The following is a 17,500-nucleotide window of genomic DNA, read 5'->3' on the forward strand; positions in this document are numbered from 1 at the left end:
GGTGAGCACTCACTTATCATTCCTGCTTCTAACACACTAACTCAGTGAACTGACCGCTCAATGTTGCCTGATATATCTGACCCATTCACCGGTCAGTGGTGTTAATGTAATGGCTGTTCAGTGTAGTGTGTGTGTGTGTGTGTGTACAGATCATATATATAGGTATATAAATACAAAAATTTAATTCCATCATATTTTAATAAAATAAAAGAAGCTGAATGACCATTAGACCACCAGAACAAAATGGTCAGAGCCTAAGGGGGTGGGGCCTCACCTTCAGGTCCCGGTGTATGATTGGTGGCTTCTGTTTGTGCATGTGCTGAACAGCGCGACATGATTGGTAGAAGATCTTCAGCACCGTGTCACATGACATAGCTCCTTTCAGCTCCACCTTCTTCACAAAGTCCACCAGCTGACCTACAGGAAATGGAAACAGGAAACAGGAAGTGGGTGCTGCAGGCTGGACAGGCTGTGCTCTGTGCTGTGTGTGTGTGTGTGTGTGTGTGTACCTTTACACAGCTCAGTCAGGATGAGGAATTCGGCCTGACCCGTGTCAGACTCCTCTTTACTGATGGATGCTGCGGAGCAGAACTGAACCACGTTGGGGTGACCAGACAGCTTTTTCTGCGCGCACACACACACACACACACACACCTTTCTAACTGACATAATCCTATAAAGAGTGAAGTGTTAAATTATTCAGGAAGAGGAGAAGTTCACCATGAAGCACACTTCCTGGATGATGGCTTTGTTCTTCTCCTCTTCATTGGACAAGAGTCTCTGTATGAACACACAAACGCACACACACACAAACGCACACACACACAAACGCACACACACACAAACGCACACACACACAAACGCACACACACACAAACACACACACACAAACACACACACACAAACACACACACGCACACAAACACAAACAGTGAATCTCTAAACCTCAGTGTGATTATTTGGTGTGTATTATGAGATCAGTGTGTGTGTAAGAGAGAGAGAGAAAGTGAGTGAGTTAGTGGGTGGGTGTGTGTTTATAGAGAGAGAGAGAGAGAGAGAGAGAGAGAGAGAGAGAGAGAGAGAGAGAGAGAGAAAGTGTGTGTGTAAATAATAATTAGTGTAGTTATTACATGTTTATAAAGGCATTTCTTGTGTGAAACACACCCGTACCTTCAGAGCATAGTCTCTACCATTCCCCAGGTCCTGAGCTTCATACACAAAAGCATAGCCACCTAAACACACACACACGAAAAACATTATTCATACTGTGTTAAATACAGAAAAATAAAGAGCTCAAGCACTGTGTACAGATACACAACTTACTGTATTTCCAGAGAGAGACAGAGAGAGAGAGAGAGAGAGAGAGAGAGAGAGAGAGAGAGAGAAATTAAATTATTTATTTTTAATATTTAACTAGTAAATGAATACATCGCTCTAAAGTATAAAACCTGTGTGTGTGTGTGTGTGTGTGTGTGTGTGTGTGTGTGTGTATATTCAGTGGTGGTGTTATCAGGGTGTTGGTTCAAAACCAACACACTCAACATATGTACACACGCAACATCTGCACAGATATCTACACACACACACACATCAACACACTGCACACCCGAGGACAGAGAAAGAGACACACACCCTCAGCCTCAGCCAGGCCGTAACCATAGCAACAAGTAAATGAATAGCTGAATCATGAGCCCAGAAAGTTTCTAGTTACAGGTGAACACACACACACACACTTAAACAAAGCTGTGCTATACACAACCACAAAGGAGAAGGAAGTGTGTGTGTGTGTGTTCTACGTGACAAACCGTTCTCTGTTCGTGAACACACTCACAGTCATGTTAACAGAGAACACAGCAGGAAACTCACACACACAGCAAGAACACTGTACACACACACACAGAAAGAGAGAGAGAGAGAGAGAGAGAGAGAGAGCAAACACAAACACAATACACATGGTGATGGACAGAGAGGCAGACTGGTGGAGAAAGACAAGGAGAGCAGAGAGGAAGAGGGGCTGATGAGAAAGAAAGACAATTGAGAGAGAGAGAGAGAGAGAGAGAGAGAGAGAGAGAGAGAGAGATACTGGTAGACTGAGACAAGTGTGTGGAGAGACGGAGAGAGACTGTGAGAGAGACACACTGGTGGACAGTGACAAGTGTGTGGAGAGACAGGGAGACAGAGAAAAAGAGACAGATTGAGAGAGACACACACACTGGTGGACAGAGACAAGTGTAGAGAGACAGGGAGAAAGACAGAGAGAGAGACAGACTGGTGGACAGAGACAGGTGTGTGGAGAGACAGAGGGAGAGACACACACTGGTAGACAGAGAGAGAGACACACACACTGGTAGACAGAGAGACAGACAGAGAGAGAGACACACACACTGGTAGACAGAGAGACAGACAGAGAGAGAGACACACACACTGGTAGACAGAGAGACAGACAGAGAGAGAGACACACACACTGGTAGACAGAGAGACAGACAGAGAGAGAGAGACACACACACTGGTGGACAGAGAGACAGACCGAGAGAGAGAGAGAGAGAGAGAGAGAGAGAGAGAGAGAGACACACACACTGGTAGACAGAGAGACAGACCGAGAGAGAGAGAGAGAGAGAGAGAGAGAGAGAGAGAGACACACACACTGGTAGACAGAGAGACAGACCGAGAGAGAGAGAGACACACACACACACTGGTGGACAGAGAGACAGACCGAGAGAGACACACACACACACTGGTGGACAGAGAGACAGACCGAGAGAGAGAGACACACACACACACTGGTGGACAGAGAGACAGACCGAGAGAGAGAGACACACACACTGGTGGACAGAGAGACAGACCGAGAGAGAGAGACACACACTGGTGGACAGAGAGACAGACCGAGAGAGAGAGACACACACACTGGTGGACAGAGAGACAGACTGAGAGAGAGAGACACACACACTGGTGGACAGAGAGACAGACAGAGAGAGAGACACACACATTGGTGGACAGAGAGACAGACTGAGAGAGAGACACACACATTGGTGGACAGAGAGACAGACCGAGAGAGAGACACACACATTGGTGGACAGAGAGACAGACCGAGAGAGAGAGAGACACTGGTGGACAGAGAGACAGACAGAGAGAGAGACACACACACTGGTGGACAGAGAGACAGACTGAGAGAGAGACACACACACTGGTGGACAGAGAGACAGACAGAGAGAGAGACACTGGTGGACAGAGAGACAGACCGAGAGAGAGAGACACACACACACTGGTGGACAGAGAGACAGACTGAGAGAGAGAGACACACACACTGGTGGACAGAGAGACAGACCGAGAGAGAGACACACACATTGGTGGACAGAGAGACAGACCGAGAGAGAGAGAGACACTGGTGGACAGAGAGACAGACTGAGAGAGAGACACACACACACTGGTGGACAGAGAGACAGACCGAGAGAGAGAGACACACACACTGGTGGACAGAGAGACAGACTGAGAGAGAGACACACACACACTGGTGGACAGAGAGACAGACTGAGAGAGAGACACACACACTGGTGGACAGAGAGACAGACCGAGAGAGAGACACACACATTGGTGGACAGAGAGACAGACAGAGAGAGAGACACACACATTGGTGGACAGAGAGACAGACAGAGAGAGACACACACATTGGTGGACAGAGAGACAGACCGAGAGAGAGAGAGACACTGGTGGACAGAGAGACAGACAGAGAGAGAGACACACACACTGGTGAACAGAGAGACAGACTGAGAGAGAGAGAGACACTGGTGGACAGAGAGACAGACAGAGAGAGAGACACACACACTGGTGGACAGAGAGACAGACTGAGAGAGAGACACACACACACTGGTGGACAGAGAGACAGACTGAGAGAGAGAGACACTGGTGGACAGAGAGACAGACCGAGAGAGAGAGACAGACCGAGAGAGAGAGAGACACACACACTGGTGGACAGAGAGACAGACCGAGAGAGAGAGACACACTGGTGGACAGTGATATAGATTTGCAGGTAGCTATCAAACGATCAGATTTCGCGCATGCGCATTAACACACCCTGTTCCTGCTGCTGTAGTGCAGCTATACTGCGGTTTTATCAGGACATAAAAACACACAAAGTCAGGATGTAAACACACACACACACACACACACACACACACACACACACACACTCACTCACTCACTCACTCACTCACTCACTCACTCACTCACTCACTCACACACACCTCTATAAAGGCTGGGAGTGTGGAGTGTGTGAACCTTTACACTCGTCTGCATCATTAGCGCGCGCGCGCAGGTGGATCAGGTGACTCATTATCCGCGTCATCATGCTAGCTCTGTTAGCCACTAGCTCCACAAGTTAGCAAACACCATCAGGACACCCTTTTACCTCAGGTGGATAAAAAACAGTTACAGAATCGAATGGAGAGGTCAGTGGGGTTGTAAATGTCCGGACTGTCCAGCAGTGTCCGTGATCAAGTGTGTATTTGGAGCCGCTGACCGGTTATAGCAGAGTTAGCATTAGCACTAGCATTAGTGTTAATAAGTTGAGGATCCCCCCACCACCACCACCACCACCATAACAGAGGGATTAAAGCCCCCCTCGGCGACCCCTCACCCTCAGCGATGACCCTCCTGATGCGGAGTTTAGTGTCCCCGAGCTCCACCACCTGACCCACGAAGTCGTGCTGGTCCCGGCTCGCGGCTCCGGAACCGGTACCGGCCAGAAAGCCCAGAGCCGACTGGAACAGGGACATGGTGATCCGGTGCTGTGTAAGAAGCACACCTCGGACACGGCTACACCGCTACACTGCCCTGCTCCTTCACTGTCTCTGCAAATAAACGAATCAGTTCCTCTGTGTTTTAATTCAAACCCCGAGTTCCTTCACTACTCAGCCATCTTAGCCACAGCCAACAGAGATCATTTCCGTATTTTGCGTGGCGCCGTGACGTCAAGACGTCAACCCTGTACGTCACCACCTCGCTCTCTAAAGCTGTGTTTATTTTATTTTTTTCTGGTAATGAAGGACTAATATTCACACTCCATTACTGAAATAAATCAGAAATAATTTATTTCGCGGTTCATTTTGAGAATAACGAATAATTAATGTGTGAACTCGTTTCATTCATATTACATACATAAAACATACCCGGACTAGCCATAACATTATGACCACCCGCCTAACTCATATCGTGCTGGTCCACTTCTTGCTGCACTGACCCGTCCTGCACTATGTATTCTGACCCCTTTCTGTTAGAACTTATTCAGCAATCTGAGCAACAGTAGCTCGTCCATTGGATCGGATCACACGGGCCAGCCTTCACTCCCCACGAATCAATGAGCCTTGACCGCCCATGACCACTTTTAATAGATACTGACCACTGCTCCTTTCTTGGACCACTTTTAATAGATAGACACTGACCACTGCAGACCAGGAACAAAGAGCTGCTGCAGTTTTGGAGATGCTCTGATCCAGTCATCTATCTTCCATCACAATTTGGCCCTTTTGGTCAAACTCATTCAAATCCTTACGCTTGTCCATTTTTCCTGCTTCTAACATCAACTTTGAGGACAAAATGTTCACCTGCTGCCTAATATATCCCACCCACTAACAGGTGCCATGATGAGGAGATACTCAGTCTTATTCACTTCACCTGACAGTGGTCAGAATGTTACAGATGACCAGATCGCAGGTGTCCAGGTCATCTAATCCCACACACACACACACACACACACACACACACACACACGACTCCTCCATCCTAATGAACACCCTAAAGATCAAAGCATGAGACTCAGGCATCATAAAAAGATTTTAACATTCATTTTATTAGTTTTTTTTCCAAAAACAGAGAGAGAGAGAGAGAGAGAGAGAGAGAGAGAGGTGACCTATACAGTGGATATAATTTAATATGCGTCTGGTTAATATGGAGAGAGAAAAGAGAGAAAAATCCTTATTAAAAATCCTGGAAGCTGTGGAGTAGAGCAGAGCCTGTGGGTTTACAGTGCAGAGAAACACAACAGTATAGTGTAGAGACAGGACACACACTCACACACACACTGTGCCTCTTTACAATCCCAGAAACACTCTGTCACACATCTACACTCTGCAGAATTCCAGAAACATTCCTGCTGCTGATGAATTCTTGAATTTCTCATCACAAGAGTAAGGCTCTCACACTCAAGGTCTTGAAGAAACCTTGCTGGTGGTGTGTGAAGCGTGTGACGTGTGTGTGAAACGAAATGAAATGAAACAGCCTTTATTTGTCACATATACATTACAGCACAGTGAAATTCTTTCTTCGCATATCCCATCCTTGGAGGTTGGGGTCAGAGCGCAGGGTCAGCCATGATACAGCGCCCCTGGAGCAGAGAGGGTTAAGGGCCTTGCTCAAGGGCCCAACAGTGGCAATTTGGCGGTGCTGGGGCTTGAACCCCTGATCTTCCGGTCAACGACCCAGAGCCTTAACCACTTGAGCCACCACTGCCCACGTGTGCGATGTGTGTGATGTGTGTGAAGCGTGTGACGTGTGTGAATTGTGTGAAGCGTGTGAAGTGTGTGTGTGACGTGTGAATTGTGATGTGTGTATGACGTGTGTGAATTGTGTGATGTGTGTGAATTGTGTGACGTGTGTGAATTGTGTGACGTGTGTGAATTGTGTGACGTGTGAATTGTGATGTGTGTATGACGTGTGTGAATTGTGTGATGTGTGTGAATTGTGTGACGTGTGTGAATTGTGTGACGTGTGAATTGTGATGTGTGTATGACGTGTGTGAATTGTGTGATGTGTGTGAATTGTGTGACGTGTGTGAATTGTGTGACGTGTGAGAGCGATGGTTTTTAGGTGGAACAGGACAGAAGGAGTGTGAAGAGATAAATCTGGACCATCTACATTGATAGGACTGCTGAACGTGTTTGTTGGGGGGCTGGGGGTGGGGGTCAGGAAGTGCAGGTCAGAGCCATGAATCCCTCCGCTTCCATCGCCCTCAGTGTGAGGAACAACGTCCAGACCCGAGCTGACCCACTGCCCCAATCCCATCATGCTAGGAACAAGCGCCAGGAGCAGAGCACTAACACCTACCAGGTGAGAAGATACCATTGCTTTCCTTTTGCTCATCTGGTTAGCGCTTCTGTGTGTGAGAAAGCTGCGAGAGATCACAGTTTAAACACGGAGGAAGAGAAAGCTGGCTAAAGTGGCTAATGTTCTACGCTAACGTAGCGATTCGTTGTGAATGCTGGAACTTAGCATGAGGCAAAGTCTGTTCTGATTAACAAACATGATCAGACACGCTAGCAGGATGTTAGTGCCTCACTAATCCTTAATGCTAATAAATACATTTCCTAAACCCTTCTTTTTAGAACAGTACTAGGTTTCAGTCAGTTGATTTAACAATTGCACAAATAAGGAAGTAAAAAATAATAATAATAAGTAAAGTTTGTTTTGTTTTTCTATGTAAAGGGTCAGATCAGATAGCTAAAATGCTAACGTGTAAAAAATAATGCCAGAGCTTTAGCGAGATGCGATTGTTTCTAGCAAGGGCGTGGCTAGTAATGCTAGCCGATGAAGACGTGAATCGTTGCTTAGCTAACAGCTCTTTGCGTTTTTGTGTGTGTGTCAGTGGAAAGCAACTGGACCTTGAGCTTGAAATAAAAAACCCCAAAAAACGTCCAGTGTGTAATGGAAGGCGGGATTATTGCGTCCGTTTCCCGGGTGTTTTTTGGCGGAAAACTCGCACGTCTTTGGCGGAGACGCGTGTTAAGGCATGTGGCGTTTTGACGTTTTACACAATTCACTCTGTCGATGAGTTCTGGTGTTTTCCACATGAGGATTTCCAGCACGTGGATTAATCTCCATCAGCAGTCTGCGTACCGGAGCTCCACCCCCTGCACACTGTAGCTCCGCCCCCTATTGGTGTGGCCTAGTGGAGGTTTTGTCCTGTTACAGTTACACTGTTCCTCAGGCTGAAGTTACTGACACTCATTTCTGTAACGCTGTTAGAGCAGCAGCTAGTAATAAAAAAAGGAGAAGATTTGTATGTGTGTGTGTGTGTGAAGACTAAAATCAGGGTTTAATTGATCAACTTCCACTTCCTGTATCAGTGGAATGCAAACGTGTAGGTCACACACACACACACAGCTGCGTGATCTATTCTTCACCCAGCCGACTGTCTCCTGTACATCACACTACATCCACTAGGGGGCAGAGTAGCACTGAAACTCCTGCACCAGCAGCTGCAGACGTGGAGAAGCTACAGTAACGTGTGAGCTCACGTCCAGGTTTAACACACACACACACACACGTGTCACTGCAGGGGGAAATGTGTTCATCCGTATGCTAGAAAATACCACGTCACGGGGGGTGTGTCCTGATCACTGTCCCCCCTGTCCTGAGGGATGAAGGCACTTATGCGGCGATATCTTATTGCTCAGTGAGACGCCACTCCTGTCTCGCCATCACGTCTCACGGCTAAACGTCCACGCCATCGTCCAGCCTGGAGAGTGTCAGATGGTTGGGATTTATTTAAACCCCGCCTCCTGTGGTTCCACTTGGGAGGAGCTTAGCGCAGCTCCTGTTCTAGAGCTGTGAGCGTCCTGAGGAACGTTCTCCTCTTCAGCAGATCGCCGTTAGCTACACAGACTGAACTAGCGCTTCAGAGTGACCATTAGAGTGACCATTAGCTTCCTCATATCACCATGTGTTTATTATATAAACTCACACTGACACGTCCTTCGTGTCATGTAGTGACCGAGTTGACCAGGTTGGATTCAGCATGCTAATCTGTCACAAGCGCGCTCAGCTAGCTCTCCCTGTGCCACGGCTGAGTCTCAGTTTCTTACGGATTACCTTATAACAATTTTATAACTAACCTATAATAAAAACAGTTCAAACCTCCAGGTGATTTGAACCGGTCAGATTTAGCGCGGCTAGCCGGTCGGTCAGACGGTCTGACCCTGTGCTGACCGCTCGTCCCAAGTAACACACAGGAAGAGCTCACACTCGTTCTTAAAAAAGTGAGGGAATGATATAAAACACAGACACACAGACATTCACACACACACACACAGAGTTTTGCTAAAAGCAACATTAAGGCTTAATAGTGAGAAATACATTCAAAGTGGACGATTGTCAGGTGTCTCTGCGGAGTGTGAGGTGTGTGTGTCCACTCTGTCCACACAGACGCATACACACACGCGCGAGCTCATGCATAGCATGCAGTGTGCCACGAGCCGGCGTCACTTCACCTCCGAGTGACTGGTCAGACGACTCCACAGTAAGGGAGTGAAGTCAGGGAGTGTGTCCTGCAGGTCAGCCCCCCTCCCCCTGGCTAGTCTTTAAGACACATCCAAGAGTTTAGGGATGAGGGGAAGTGCACTCAGAGGATTGGGATGATGCCCACCTTCCTCTCTGCTTGTGCCAGAGTTCTCTGGTGCCCCCTGCTGGTGGTCTCTCCGTCCCGAAAGTTGTCCGTCTCTTTCATTCAGAAGAACATGTATTGGTTGTCGATGGCTCTCTTGCGCCCCCTGTCCAGCGGCTCCAGCTCGTATTCCGAGTCCCGGGTGTGCAGGAGCGGGGGTAGGGGGTTGGGGTGGCGGAGGAGTGTCCTGCGGCCCACAGACTCGCTGCGCCGTATGTGGGTGGGGTCAGAGGTGGGTCCCAAAGCGCTGTGTGGAGGGAGGGCAGGGCCGGATGAAGCTCCGAGGGGCGGGGCGATGGGGGCAGACGCTTCGAGGCCCCAGTGAGCCAGGCTGGGCTCTGAGCTACAGCGAGAGAACGGAACCAAGACTGGAGAAGCCACAGAGGAACATGAAGCTGGAACACACACACACACACACACACACACACACACACTGTTATTAAGCTGATTCTCCTCATAAACTTTTACAATATTAATAACACAATGCACAATAAGTAATGTAATAATGTGTGTGTGTGTGTGTGAGAGAGAGAGAGAGAGAGAGAGACGAGGATCAGAAATAAAATTGATGACAGTTCACATGCTGCTCCTACCTGCACTGGTGGGTGTGGCCAGGACGTAATTGGCCAATAGGACGTCGCACGCTGCTCCACACTCAAGTGGGATCGGACAGACACGGAAGTGAGACAGCATGTCCACAACGGAGGAGAAACGCAGGTGCTGGACACGACACTGACCCCACTCAGTCAGAGACAGGCGCAGGTGCTGACAGACAGGAACAGAGAGAGAGAGAGAGAGAGAGAGACAGGGGCAAAGAGAGAGAGAGAGAGACAGGGGCAAAGAGAGAGAGAGGGGGGCAGAGAGAGAGACAGGGGCAAAGAGAGAGAGAGAGAGAGAGAGAGAGACAGGGGCAGAGAGAGAGAAAGAGAGAGAGAGAGAGAGAGAGAGAGAGAGACAGGGGCAGAGAGAGAGAGAGAGACAGGGGGAGAGAGAGAGAAAGAGAGAGACAGGGGCAAAGAGAGAGAGAGAGGGGCAGAGAGAGAGAAAGAGAGAGAGAGAGAGAGAGAGAGAGAGGGGCAGAGAGAGAGAAAGAGAGAGGGGCAGAGAGAGAGAAAGAGAGAGGGGCAGAGAGAGAGAGAGAGAGAGAGAGAGAGAGAAAGAGACAGAGAGAGACAGGGGGAAAGAGAGAGAGAGAGACAGAGAGAGAGAGAGAGAGAAGCAGAGAGAGAGAGTGAGAGAGAGAGACAGGGGCAGAGAGAGAGTGAGAGTGAGAGAGAGGCAGAGAGAGAGACGGGCAGAGAGAGAGAGAGCGCGAGAGAGACAGGGGCAGAGAGAGAGAGAGCGAGAGAGAGAGAAAGATTATTATTATTTTTATTTTTTTTATAAAATAACAAATGGTGATGATGGTGATGATGGTGATGATGATGATGATGATGATGATGGTGATGTGATGATGGTGATGATGTGATGATGTTGATGTGATGGTGATGTGATGATGGTGATGATGTGATGATGTTGATGTGATGGTGATGATGGTGATGATGATGATGATGATGGTGATGTGATGATGGTGATGATGATGGTGATAATGATGACAATGGTGATGATGGTGATGATGGTGATGATGGTGATGATGATGATAATGGTGGTGGTGATGATGATGATGATGATGATAATGATAACGGTGATGTGATGTGATGGTGATGATGATGATGATGATGTGATGATGGTGATGATGGTGATGATGATAATGGTGGTGGTGATGATGATGATGATGATGATAATGATAACGGTGATGTGATGTGATGGTGATGATGATGATGTGATGATGGTGATGGTGGTGATGATGGTGATGACGGTGATGATGGTGGTGATGATTAGATGATGGTGATGATGTGATGATAATGTGATGTGATGATGGTGGTGATGTGATGATGGTGATGATGGTGATTATGGTGATGATAATAGTAACGGTGGTGATGATGATGATGATGTGATGATGGTGATAATGATGATAATACTAATGATGGTCATGATGATAATGGTGATGATAATAGTAATGATGGTCATGATGATGATGATGGTGATGTGATGATGTGGATAATGATGGTCATGATGATGATGGTGATGATGATGAGGTGATGATGATGATGATGATGATGATGTGATGGTGATGATGGTGATGGTGATGATGTGAGGGTGATGATGGTGATGATGATGGTGATAATGATGATGATGATGATGTGATGATGATGGTGATGATGATGTGATGGTGATGATGGTGATAATGATGATGGTGATAATGATGATGTGATGGTGATGATGGTGATGATGATGGTGATGATGTGAGGGTGATGATAATGGTAATGATGGTGATGATGGTGAAAATGATGATAGTGATGATGGTGATGACGATAATGGTAATGATGGTGGTGATGATGATGATGATGATGATGATGGTGATGATATGATGGTGATGTTGATGGTGATGATGGTTGTGGTGGTGATGGTAATGATAACGGTGATGATGGTGATGATGGTTATGATAATGATAATGGTGATGATGATGATGTGATGGTGATGACAATGATGGTGATGATGATGATGATGGGGATGATGATGATGATGGTCATGATGATGGTGATGATGTGATGGTGATAACAGTGATGATGATGATGATGAGATGATGGTGATGGTGATAATGATTATAATGGTAATGATGGTGATGATGATGACAAGGATAATGATGGTGGTGATGATGGTGATGGTGTGATGGTGATGTAATGATAATGATGGTCATGATGATGTGATGATAATGATGGTCATGATGATGATGGTGATGTGATGATAATGATGGTCATGATGATGATGGTGATGATAATGATGATGGTGATGGCCATGATGATGATGATGGTGATAATGATGACGGTCATGATGATGATGTGATGATGATGATGATGTGATGATGGTCATGATGGTGATGGTGGTGATGGTAATGATAACGGTGATGATGGTGATGATGATGGGGATGATGATGGTTATGATAATGATAATAGTGATGATGATGATGATGATGATGTGATGGTGATGACAATGATGGTGATGATGATGATGGTGATGGGGATGATGATGATGATGATGATGGTGGTGATATGATAACAGTGATAACAAAAGTGATAATAGTAATGATGGTCATGATGATGATGATGTGATGAAGATGTGGATAATGATGGTCATGATGATGATGGTGATGATAATGATAATGGTGGTGATGATGGTGATGATGATGATGATGATGATGTGATGGTGATGGTGATGATGATGGTGATGATGTGATGATGGTGATGATGATGATGGTGATGTGATGGTGGTGACGATGATGATGATGGTGATATCAATGATGGTGATGATGATGGTGATAATGACAATGGTGATGATGGTGATGATAATGGTAATGATGGTGATGATAATGGTGGTGGTGATAATGATAATGGTGATGATGATGATGATAATGATAACGGTGATGTGATGATGTGATGGTGATGATAATGATGATGTGATGATGGTGATGATGGTGGTGATGATGGTGATGATGTGATAATGTGATGTGATGATGGTGGTGATGTGATGGTGGTGATGTGATGATGATAATGGTAACGGTGGTGATGATGATGATGATGTGATGATGGTGATAATGATAATAGTAATGATGGTCATGATGATGATGGTGATGATGGTGATGTGATGATGTGGATAATGATGGTCATGATGATGATGGTAATGATGGTGGTGATGATGATGATGATGATGGTGATGATGATGACAATGGTGATGGTGATGATGATAATGGTAATGATGGTGATGATGATGATGATGATGATGATGGTGATGGTGATGATGGTGGTGATGATGGTGATGATGATGATGGTGATGATGGTGATGATGATGATGGTGATGATGTGATGGTGATGGTGATGGTGGTGATGGTGATGGTGGTGATGGTGATGGTGATGGTGATGATGATGATGGTGATGGTGATGATGATGTGATGATAATGATGGTCATGATGATGGTGATGATGGTGATGGCCATGATGATGGTGATGATGTGATGGTGATAACAGTGATGATGATGATGATGAGATGATGGTGATGGTGATAATGATTATAATGGTAATGATGGTGATGATGATGACAAGGATAATGATGGTGGTGATGATGTTGATGATGGTGATGGTGTGATGGTGATGTAATGATAATGATGGTCATGATGATGTGATGATAATGATGGTCATGATGATGGTGATGATGGTGATGGCCATGATGATGATGGTGATAATGATGACGGTCATGATGATGATGTGATGATGATGATGATGATGTGATGATGGTCATGATGGTGATGGTAATGATAACGGTGATGATGGTGGTGATGATGGGGATGATGATGATAATGGTGATGATGATGTGATGGTGATGGTAATGATAACGGTGATGATGGTGATGATGATGGGGATGATGATGATGGTCATGATGTGATGGTGGTGATGTGATAACAGTGATGATGATGATGAGATGATGGTGATGGTGATAATGATTATAATGGTGATGATAATGGTAATGATGATGATGATGATGACGAGGATAATGATGGTCATGATGATAATGATGATGGTGATGGTGATGATGGTGATGATGGTGTGATGATGATGGTGATGTAATGATGATAATGATGGTCATGATGATGATGTGATGATAATGATGGTCATGATGATGATGGTGATGATAATGATGGTCATGATGATGATGTGATGATCGTGATGATGATGATGATGGGAAGATGATGGTATTGATGATGATGATGATGATGATGATGGTGATGGTGATGAGAATTATAATGATGGTGATGATGGTATTGAAGATGATGATGGTGATGATAGTGATTGTGATGATGGTATTGAAGATGGTGATGATGGTGATGGTATTGAAGATGGTGATGGTGATGATGGTATTGAAGATGGTGATGGTGATGGTGGTGATGGTATTGAAGATGGTGATGATGATGATGATGATGATAGTATTGAAGATGATGATGGTGATGGTTTTAAAGATGGTGATGGCGGTTTTGAAGATGATGATGATTGTGATGGTGATGATGGTATTGAAGATGGTGATGACGGTAATGATGGTGACGATGGTTTTGAAGATGGTATTGATGGTATTGAAGATGGTGATGATGGTAATGATGGTGACGATGGTTTTGAAGATGGTATTGATGGTATTGAAGATGGTGATGATGGTATTGAAGATGGTGATGATGGTATTGAAAATGGTGTTGATGGTGATGATGGTGACGATGGTTTTGAAGATGGTATTGATGGTATTGAAGATGGTGATGATGGTATTGAAGATGGTGATGATGGTAATGATGGTGACGATGGTTTTGAAGATGGTATTGATGGTATTGAAGATGGTGATGATGGTATTGAAGATGGTGATGATGGTAATGATGGTGACGATGGTTTTGAAGATGGTATTGATGGTATTGAAGATGGTGATGATGGTATTGAAGATGGTGATGATGGTAATGATGGTGACGATGGTTTTGAAGATGGTATTGATGGTATTGAAGATGGTGATGATGGTATTGAAGATGGTGATGATGGTATTGAAAATGGTGTTGATGATGGTGATGGTGATGATTGTACTGAAGATGCTGATGGTGATGGTATTGAAGATGGTGCTGATGGTGATGGTGATGATGGTATTGAAGATGGTGATGATGGTATTGAAAATGGTGTTGATGATGGTGATGATGATGATAGTATTGAAGATGATGATGGTGATGATGGTTTTAAAGATGGTGATGGCGGTTTTGAAGATGGTGATGATTGTGATGGTGATGGTATTGATGATGGTATTGAAGATGGTGGTGATGATGGTATTGAAGACGGTGATGACGGTAATGATGGTGACGATGGTATTGAAGATGGTATTGATGGTATTGAAGATGGTGATGATGGTATTGAAGATGGTGATGATGGTATTGAAGATGGTGTTGATGATGGTGATGGTGATGGTATTGAAGATGGTATTGATGGTATTGAAGATGGTGATGATGGTATTGAAGATGGTGATGATGGTATTGAAGATGGTGTTGATGATGGTGATGATGGTATTGAAGATGGTGATGATGGTATTGAAGATGGTGCTGATGATGGTGATGGTGATGATGGTATTGAAGATGGTATTGAAGATGGTGGTGGTGATGATGGTATTGAAGATGGTGATGATTGTGATGATGGTGATTGTGATGACAGTATTGAAGATGGTGATGGTGATGATGGTATTGAAAATGGCGATGATGGTATTGAAAATGGTGATGATGGTGATTGTGATGGTATTGAAGATGGTGATGATGATTGTGATGATGGTGATGATGGTGATTGTGATGATGGTATTGAAGATGGTGATGATGGTGATGATGGTATTGAAGATGGTGATGATGACTGTGATGATGGTGATGGTGATGATTGTGATGATGGTATTGAAGATGGTGATGGTGATGATTGTGATGATGGTGATTGTGATGATGGTATTGAAGATGGTGATGGTGATGATTGTGATGATGGTGATTGTGATGATGGTATTGAAGATGGTGATTGTGATGATGGTGATGATTGTGATGATGATTGTGATGATGGTGATGGTGATGATGATGATTGTGATGATGGTGATGGTGATGATGATGATTGTGATGATGGTATTGAAGATGGTGATGATGGTATGGAAGATGGTGATGGTTGTGATGATGATGATGGTGATGATGATTGTGATGATGGTGATGGTGATGATTGTGATGATTGTGATAATGGTGATGGTGATTGTGATGATGGTGATGATGATTGTGATGATGGTGATGATGGTGATTGTGATGATGGTATTGAAGATGGTGATGATGGTGATGATGGTATTGAAGATGGTGATGATGACTGTGATGATGGTGATGGTGATGATTGTGATGATGGTATTGAAGATGGTGATGGTGATGATTGTGATGATGGTGATTGTGATGATGGTATTGAAGATGGTGATGATTGTGATGATGGTGATGATTGTGATGGTGATGATGATGATTGTGATGATGGTATTGAAGATGGTGATGATGGTATGGAAGATGGTGATGGTTGTGATGATGATGGTATGGAAGATGGTGATGATGATTGTGATGATGGTGATGGTGATGATTGTGATGATTGTGATAATGGTGATGGTGATTGTGATGATGGTAATGATGATTGTGATGATGGTATTGAAGATGGTGATGATGGTGATGATGGTGATGATGGTATGGAAGATGGTGATGGTTGTGATGATGGTGATGATGGTATTGAAGATGGTGATGATGATTGTGATGATGGTGATGATGATTGTGATGATGGTATTGAAGATGGTGATGATTGTATTGAAGATGGTGCTGATGATGGTGATGGTGATGATGGTATTGAAGATGGTGCTGATGATGGTGATGGTGGTATTGAAGATGGTGCTGATGATGGTGGTATTGAAGATGTTGATGATGGTATTGAAGATGGTGGTGGTGATGATGGTATTGAAGATAGTGATGATTGTGATGATGGTGATTGTGATGACAGTATTGAAGATGGTGATGATGGTATTGAAGATGGTGATGGTGATGGTATTGAAGATGGTGATGATTGTGATGATGGTATTGAAAATGGTGATGATGATGGTATTGAAAATGGTGATGATGGTGATTGTGATGGTGATGATAAGGATGATGATGATGATGAAGATTACCTTGGCTCTTCCCTGGTAATTGAAGGTCAGGACATAGTCTCCCCTCCGCGTCTCACTCTGTCTCACCAGGAAGTTGCCGTGACCTCTGACCCCTGCATGCTGCACCAGGTAAGCTGCTCGGACGCGGGAGATGGGCCCATGGAACCATGGGTAGGAGGACAGGAAGTGATCCGTCTTGTGGTAGACCTGCTCAGGCAGTGTGAAACCAGGAGAACCTGCAGGACAATCACACAGTCTATGAGTCAGG

The 17,500-nt window shown here is 45.1% G+C and overlaps 2 protein-coding genes across 3 annotated transcripts in view; both read right to left on the reverse strand.

The window, feature by feature from the left end:
* gak (cyclin G associated kinase) overlaps positions 1-4,962 on the reverse strand; it is a 34,016-nt gene extending 29,054 nt beyond the window's left edge. For both annotated transcript variants that reach the window (XM_058374960.1, XM_058374958.1), the window contains exons 1-5: positions 4,634-4,962; positions 1,171-1,232; positions 721-780; positions 510-624; positions 275-417 (exon numbers count right to left, since the gene is read on the reverse strand). In XM_058374960.1, the coding sequence (XP_058230943.1) occupies positions 275-417; positions 510-624; positions 721-780; positions 1,171-1,232; positions 4,634-4,772 (519 nt within the window). In that variant the 5' untranslated portion in view covers positions 4,773-4,962. The remainder of the gene's footprint in view (positions 1-274; positions 418-509; positions 625-720; positions 781-1,170; positions 1,233-4,633) is intronic.
* An 863-nt stretch (positions 4,963-5,825) lies between these two features.
* sh2b3 (SH2B adaptor protein 3) overlaps positions 5,826-17,500 on the reverse strand; it is a 100,125-nt gene continuing 88,450 nt past the window's right edge. Inside the window, exons 6-8 of the mRNA XM_058375714.1 lie at positions 17,254-17,468; positions 10,027-10,198; positions 5,826-9,828 (exon numbers count right to left, since the gene is read on the reverse strand). Coding sequence (XP_058231697.1) covers positions 9,497-9,828; positions 10,027-10,198; positions 17,254-17,468 — 719 coding nt within the window. The 3' untranslated portion in view covers positions 5,826-9,496. The remainder of the gene's footprint in view (positions 9,829-10,026; positions 10,199-17,253; positions 17,469-17,500) is intronic.

Source organism: Hemibagrus wyckioides, linkage group LG22, assembly GCF_019097595.1.
Source record: "Hemibagrus wyckioides isolate EC202008001 linkage group LG22, SWU_Hwy_1.0, whole genome shotgun sequence".
Lineage (NCBI taxonomy): Eukaryota > Metazoa > Chordata > Actinopteri > Siluriformes > Bagridae > Hemibagrus > Hemibagrus wyckioides.